This window comes from Oncorhynchus gorbuscha, linkage group LG23 (assembly GCF_021184085.1).
Source record: "Oncorhynchus gorbuscha isolate QuinsamMale2020 ecotype Even-year linkage group LG23, OgorEven_v1.0, whole genome shotgun sequence".
NCBI lineage: Eukaryota > Metazoa > Chordata > Actinopteri > Salmoniformes > Salmonidae > Oncorhynchus > Oncorhynchus gorbuscha.
In genome coordinates, this window is record NC_060195.1 from 6,602,216 (window position 1) to 6,610,176 (window position 7,961).

At 45.8% G+C, this 7,961-nt stretch overlaps 1 protein-coding gene across 1 annotated transcript in view; it reads right to left on the minus strand.

Moving 5' to 3' along the window:
- Window positions 1-6,972, minus strand: part of LOC124011585 (protocadherin-9-like) — a 194,754-nt gene extending 187,782 nt beyond the window's left edge. The window contains exons 1-2 of the mRNA XM_046325040.1: window positions 6,902-6,972; window positions 2,931-2,982 (exon numbers count right to left, since the gene is read on the minus strand). Of these exons, the coding sequence (XP_046180996.1) occupies window positions 2,931-2,982; window positions 6,902-6,972 (123 nt within the window). The remainder of the gene's footprint in view (window positions 1-2,930; window positions 2,983-6,901) is intronic.
- Between the last annotated feature and the right edge of the window lie 989 nt (window positions 6,973-7,961).

Sequence of the window (7,961 nt, forward strand, 5' to 3'; positions counted from 1 at the left end):
ACTAATGATAGTAACTTCAGGTAAAAAAAATGTCTGGAAACTGTCAATAAAACACATTGAAATTGCATCAGTCATAATTGCAGATCTTATTTTTTGAGACATCCAATCGTTGGCCCACACCAGTGGTCACCAACCGGTTTATCGTGATCAACTTGTCCATCTCCCAGGTATTACTAGGCAATCGCCAAACATTTCTGTAAAAAACCCAAACCATAAAGCCTTGTGTTCCTCATTTTTTGTTATTAGTCTCAGGCTGTTGGTGGTAGGTGCAGCCAATGCAGCCAACAGTTTGCGCCAGGTAGGCCATTTCATGTGTCTGAAGGTACAAGCTCTGCCTTCCCGGTTGGCCTGCAGAGGAAATCAAGTGCACTACCCCACCGCTGGCCAATCAGATTGTTCAGATGACCAAGTCTGCAGTAACGTAGCAAGCATAAAAGAAAACTACGATAAAATTGATACTGTGAGATTTCAAAATGTTTAAAACCATGACTAGAGATAGACTATAAAGAAATACAGCAAAGAGCTGCTGTTTGTATGAAGTATGTATGGTTCAGTTATAGTCACAGCCACAGGACAGAGGAGCCTCTTAAAGAAGAAGTGACAGGTCTGTGAGAGCCAGAAATCTTGCTTGTTTGTAGGTGACCAAATACTTGTTTTACACCATAATTTGCAAATAAATTCATAAAAAATTCTACAATCTGATTTTCTTGAAGTGTACCTATGATGAAAATGACATGCCTTTGTCATCGTTTTAAGTGGGCGAACTTGCAAAATTGTTGGCTGACTAAATACTTTTTTTGCCCCACTGTATGTGTGTAGTGAGTTCATGTATAAGTTCTTACTCAGCACCGTCAATACTTTGTATTCAACACTTTTATAACCCAGAAAATGCTCGTTGTTCCTATTTCCACTCAGCGCTACAACAAGCACTGCAGCAGTAACGAACGAGTAGGAAAGTGTATCTGTAGGCTTGCGTTGTTATTATTATTAGCGACTTGGGTGTTTTTTAATATTGAGGTAATATTTCACCTTCTCTGTTCATAGGAGTAACAACCTGAATTTGTGCATGAGGCAGAAATTATGCGATGTGACTCGAGTTTCAGCTGGAAGACGGTGTCCCTTTTGGGTCAGTGTCAGTGGAGGAAAGTGAAAGCGGAGGGATGTTGAGTGACGGACCCTGAGTCTGCTGCTCTCTCCCTCTGCTGAGACTGACCCTCAGTCTGCTGCTCTCTCCCTCTGCTGAGACTGACCCTCAGCCTGCTGCTCTCTCCCACTGCTGAGACTGACCCTCAGCCTGCTGCTCTCTCCCACTGCTGAGACTGACCCTCAGTCTGCTGCTCTCTCCCTCTGCTGAGACTGACCCTCAGCCTGCTGCTCTCTCCCACTGCTGAGACTGACCCTCAGCCTGCTGCTCTCTCCCTCTGCTGAGACTGACCCTCAGCCTGCTGCTCTCTCCCTCTGCTGAGACTGACCCTCAGCCTGCTGCTCTCTCCCTCTGCTGAGACTGACCCTCAGCCTGCTGCTCTCTCCCTCTGCTGAGACTGACCCTCAGCCTGCTGCTCTCTCCCTCTACTGAGACTGACCCTCAGCCTGCTGCTCTCTCTCTCTGCTGAGACTGACCCTCAGTCTGCTGCTCTCTCCCTCTACTGAGACTGACCCTCAGCCTGCTGCTCTCTCCCACTGCTGAGACTGACCCTCAGCCTGCTGCTCTCTCCCTCTGCTGAGACTGACCCTCAGCCTGCTGCTCTCTCCCTCTGCTGAGACTGACCCTCAGTTTGCTGCTCTCTCCCTCTGCTGAGACTGACCCTCAGCCTGCTGCTCTCTCCCTCTGCTGAGACTTACCCTCAGTCTGCTGCTCTCTCCCTCTGCTGAGACTGACCCTCAGTCTGCTGCTCTCTCCCTCTGCTGAGACTGACCCTCAGCCTGCTGCTCTCTCCCTCTGCTGAGACTGACCCTCAGCCTGCTGCTCTCTCCCTCTGCTGAGACTGACCCTCAGCCTGCTGCTCTCTCCCTCTGTTGAGACTGACCCTCAGTCTGCTGCTCTCTCCCTCTGCTGAGACTTACCCTCAGTTTGCTGCTCTCTCCCTCTGCTGAGACTGACCCTCAGCCTGCTGCTCTCTCCCTCTGCTGAGACTGACCCTCAGTCTGCTGCTCTCTCCTTCCGCTGAGACTGAGCATCAGATGCAGCCACCAGTAAAATAAAAAGCTGTGTGATCACTCAACAATGGATCTATTACTGGTGTGATCATATAGCCTACCTCAAATTTTGAAATATAATTTAAAGAAAGTGTCCCGTACAACAATGCATTGGCAGGTAAATTCAAGCAAAGTCAGAATACGGTGATAATGTATTGGGCCTATAGCTTACTGCTCAAACCTCATTGCTACAGTACTGTTTTTAATTGGTTATTGTTGCATAGGCTTACATTTTTGTTATGCAAAAAAAGAAAATCAGAGCTCTAGATCCCAGGCATGCATTTGTGACTCAGGAAGTGATCTTGATTCAGAAAAAAGCTTGGTGACCTATGACCTACACATTTCCAAAATGCCAACTCACACAGCTATCCATACATAGATTTGAATATTTTTTATTATTATTGTTATATATCAAACTAACTAAGTATTTTCAGTTCTATTTTCTTCAGATTTAGGTCAGGCAGCAAGAGACGAGACAGAGGAGCTCTAATTCTTCTGTTTATTCAATACTTTTGATCTGAACAGCCTCAAGTCTGTTTAGTCTTGACTTGTACCACCTTTTCTTTGGGACAGGATCTCTCCACATCGCAGGGCCTTCAGGCATGTATACACTTGGCCATATCGTTTGCATGCTTGTCACAAACCAGTCCGACCGTTTCCTCTTCAAAGTATCTGTCTTGGCCTGCTGTCATCAGCTCCCCCCAACCAATTTGTCATTCTAAGCCTGGCCTTACTGCTGCCAGCACTGGGATGATGGCAGCGCAGCTTCTCTGATCCAGGCAGTGACTAGGGACAAAGCCAAGTGTTACAGAGGTACACTGGGACAGAAGCTCTTCAGTCACTTCCTGATCCACGGTTCCAAGGGCAGAGCAGAACTGGTTTTGGAACACTTCTCATTCGTTGCAGAGTGGAAGCTCATCTCATCCACTGTGTGTGTGTGCGTGTGTGTGTGTGTGTGTGTGTGTGTGTGTGTGTGTGTGTGTGTGTGTGTGTGTGTGTGTGTGTGTGTGTGTGTGTGTGTGTGTGTGTGTGTGTGTGTGTGTGTGTGTGTGTGTGTGTGTGTGTGTGTGTGTGTGTGTGTGTGTGTGTGTGTGTGTGTGTGTGTGTGTTAGACACAGATACAATTATCAGAGAATGAGGCTAAGCCACTTTTCTTCTGCAATTATTGTGTTGCCTTTGGACGTCTGTACACAAAATGTCATTTTCAAGTTGCCATCTCTTCTCACAAATGTTTCTCGTAGGGACAAAACGGAAACACAGAGCGGCTTTTTATCACGTCATTATGTATTGCATTTCACCAATCCGTTAATTCCATGACATGAATATTATGATGCTGCTGTGCTTTTAAAGCTTATCTGAAACGGCTCACTTTCAGCAGTTTGCTGTACTTTAAAGAGCCTTTAAAAAGTCTTAAAGAGAATATTGAAGAAATGTACAGCTATTTCTGAGGCCAAGAAGACTAAACACTAACAGTCCGTGAAAGACTAGAGTATCATAAAACAAAACAAGATAATTACTGTGTTTAACATTGTTGTTATTGTGAAACACAAACATACTAAGGTGATAAAGTATTTGCTTTGTCAAAAGAAGTGCACTAGACAGTTGTTGTGTGGACTGAAGTAAGGGCCGCCTGAAAGGCATTACCTAGCCTTTTAACAGTGAGGAACACACGGATGTCACAAACAAGACATCAAGAGAAACAGCCAGCTGGTCCCTAACCTTCAGTCGGTCTGTGTCCCATATGTAGTACAAGTACTACACAGCACAAAAACATCCTGTGGCGTTCTGAACATTAGCATCGAATATGTGAATATGCGATAAGCAACTTTTCAGGGTAGCCAGGACCCAATATACACAGTCAGTTAGGAAAGGTAAGGATGGCTTTTTCAAACATAAATTTGCATCCTTTAGCACTAACTCCAAAGGGTTCTGGGACACTGCACAGTCCATGGAGAATAAGAGTATCTCCTCCCAGCTGCCCACTGCTCTGAGGCTAAGAAACACTGTCACCACTGATAAATCTACGATAATCGATAATTTCAGTAAGCATTTTTCTATGGCTGGCCATGCTTTCCACCTGGCTACCCCAACCCCGGCCAACAGCTCTGCACCCCCCGCAGCAACTTGCTTCTCATCCAGACAGCTGATGTTCTGAAAGAGCTGCAAAATCTGGATCCCTACAAATCAGCCGGGCTAGACAATCTGGACCCTCTCTTTCTAAAATGATCTGCTGAAATTGTTGTGACCCCTATTGCTAGCCTGTTCAACCTCTCTTTCGTATCGTCTGAGATCCCCAAAGATTGGAAAGCTGCACTATACAGTTGCACTATACAGTTAAATAGCACACCCAACTACCTCATCCCCATATTGTATTTATCTGAGATCCCCAAAGATTGGAAAGCTGCCGAAATTGTTGCCACTCCTATTACTAGCCTGTTAAACCTATCTTTCGTGTCTTCTGAGATTCCCAAAGATTCGAAAGCAGCTGCGGTCATCCCCCTCTTCAAAGGGGGAGACACTCTAGACCCAAACTGCTAAAGACCTATATCCATCCTGCCCTGCCTTTCTAAAGTTTTCGAAAGCCAAGTTAACAAACAGATCACCGACCATTTCAAAAGCCCCCACCGTACCTTCTCCACTATGCAATCTGGTTTCCTAACTGGTCATGGGTGCACCCTCAGCCACGCTCAAGGTCCTAAATGATATCATAACCGCCATCGATAAAAGACAGTACTGTGCAGCCGTCTTCATCACCCTGGCCAAGGCTTTTGGCTCTGTCAATCATCGCATTCTTATCGACAAATTCAATATCCTTGGTTTCTCTAATGACTGCTTCACGTTGTTCACCAACTACTTATCAGACAGAGTTCAGTGTCTCAAATCAGAGGGCCTGTTGGCCGGACCTCTGGAAGTCTCTATGGGGGTGCCACAGGGTTCAAATCTCAGGCCAACTCTTTCCTCTGTATGTATCAATGATGTCAGTCTTGCTGCTGGTGATTTTCTGATCCCCTATATTCAGACGACACCATTCTGTATACATCTGGCACCTCTTTGGACACTGTGTTAACAAACCTCCAAACGAGCTTCAAAGCCATACAACACTCCTTCCGTGGCCTCCAACTGCTTTTAAATGCTAGTAAAACTAAATGAATGCTCTTCAACCGATTGTTGCCTGCACACGCCCGCCCGACGAGCATCACTACTCTGGACGGTTCTGAGTTAGAATATGTGGACAACTACAAATACCTAGGTGTCTGGTTAGACTGTAAACTCTCCTTCCAGACTCATATTAACCATCTCCAATCCAAAATTAAATCTAGAATTGGCATCCAATTTCGCAACAAAGCCTCCTTCACTCATGCCTCCTTCACTCACACTCACCCTCGTAAAACTGACTATTCTACCGATACTTGACTTCGGCGATGTCATTTACAAAATAGCCCCCAACACTCTACTCAGCAAACTGGATGTAGTCTATCACAGCGCCATCCGTTTTGTCACCAAAGCCCCATATACTACCCACCACTGCAACCTGTATGCTTTCGTTGGCTGGCCCTCGCTTCATACTCGTCGCCAAACCCACTGGCTCCAGGTCATCTATAAGTTTACTAGATAAAGTCCCCCCTTATCTCAGCTCGCTGGTCACCATAGCAACACCCACCCGTAGCACGCACTCCAGCAGGTATATTTCACTGGTCATCCCCAAAGCCAACACTTCCTTTGGCCACCTTTCGTTCCAGTTCTCTGCTGCCAATGACTGGAACGAATTGCAAAAATCACTGAAGCTGGAGTCTTATATCTCCCTCACTAGCTTTAAGCACCAGCTGTCGGAGCATCTTACCGATCAATGTACCTGTACTCAGCCATCTGTAAATAGCCCACCCAACTACCTCATCCCCATACTGTATTTATCCTCTGTCTCTTTTGCACCCTGGTATCTCTACTTGCACATCATCATCTGCACATCTATCACTCCAGTGTTAATGCTAAATTGTAGTTGTTTTGCCTCTATGGCCTATTTATTGCCTTACCTCCCTAATGTTCTACATTTGCACACACTGTACATATATTTTTATATTGTGTTATTGACTGTATGTTTGTTTATGTATAACTCTTTTGTTGTTGTTGTTTTTGCCACACTGCTTGGCTTTATCTTGGCCAGGTCGCAACTGGCTTACCTGGTTAAATAAAGATGAAGTAAAAACATATATATATATTTTTTAAACTCATGTTTTCTATGGATGTCGACAGTGTCTGTACAACTGAAACTGATTGAATCCTTCCAGACTCATTCACAATCACACACTACAGTAGGGCCTTCTAAATCACGGTTAGCAAGATAAAAGACCGGCGCCATTTAACAGCAATATAACAAGGGGGGAACCTTTCGCTTCAACAGACTTCCACTTCAAGGCTCAGTACTGAAACAAATGAGTAGGTATATTTTCAGAAATGTGGTGACGGGGGGTCTAGTCTGGCCTGTAAGGATACATAGATTGGCTCTCTTTGAAATTGGGAATGCATTAGTCATGCTTTAATTAATCCCAAACATAATTCAAGAGGCTGCACATCAAAATGCAAAGGTCTAAAAGGTCTCCTTCCAGTCTCTGTCCAGTCTCTGTCCAGTCTCTCCAGTCTCTGTCCAGTCTCTGTCCAGTCTCTCCAGTCTCTGTCCAGTCTCTGTCCAGTCTCTGTCCAGTCTCACCAGTCTCTGTCCAGTCTCAGTCCAGTCTCTGTCCAGTCTCTCCGGTCTCTGTCCAGTCTCTGTCCAGTCATCCGGTCTCTGTCCAGTCTCTGTCCAGTCTCTCCGGTCTCTGTCCAGTCTCTGTCCGGTCTCTTTCCAGTCTCTGTCCAGTCTCTCCAGTCTTTCCAGTCTCTCCCATCTCTTTCCAGTCTCTCCAGTCTTTCCAGTCTCTTTCCAGTCTCTCCAGTCTCTCCAGTCTTTCCAGTCTCTCCAGTCTTTCCGGTCTCTTTCCAGTCTCTCCAGTCTCTCCAGTCTTTCCAGTCTCTCCAGTCTCTCCTGTCTCTTTCCAGTCTCTCCAGTCTTTCCAGTCTCTTTCCAGTCTCTCCAGTCTTTCCAGTCTCTCCGGTCTCTTTCCAGTCTCTCCAGTCTTTCCAGTCTCTGTCCAGTCTCTCCAGTCTCTTTCCAGTCTCTCCAGTCTCTCCAGTCTTTCCAGTCTCTTTCCAGTCTCTCCAGTCGTTCCAGTCTCTTTCCAGTCTCTCCAGTCTCTTTCCAGTCTCTCCAGTCTTTCCAGTCTCTGTCCAGTCTCTTTCCAGTCTCTCCAGTCTTGCCAGTCTCTTTCCAGTCTATCCAGTCTATCCAGTCTCTCCAGTCTCTTTCCAGTCTCTCCAGTCTTTCCAGTCTCTTTCCAGTCTTTCCAGTCTCTTTCCAGTCTCTCTAGTCTGTCCAGTCTCTCTAGTCTCTACAGTCTCTCTAGTCTCTCCAGTCTCTCCAGTCTCAAAGGGAAGGAGGCAGCAGTGTATCAGTAGAACCGACCGGCTGGCCTGTAATTTGGTGAACAGATGATCATTACCATACACACATATTTGCCCATTTCACTTCCAAGTTAGACTCCTCCTCTTGTTCCTTGAATTGAAACTCACACATTTTCTACCTGTCCAAATCCTACCAGATGTGTTGAGTCACAACTCTGATTTCATAAGAAGTCTCAGGCTAATAATATTAACAATAGTACTGGGAAACATTTGAAGGTTGTCCCTTTTGTGTGTGTGTGTGTGTGTGTCAAAGCAACCTCCAAAAGGAA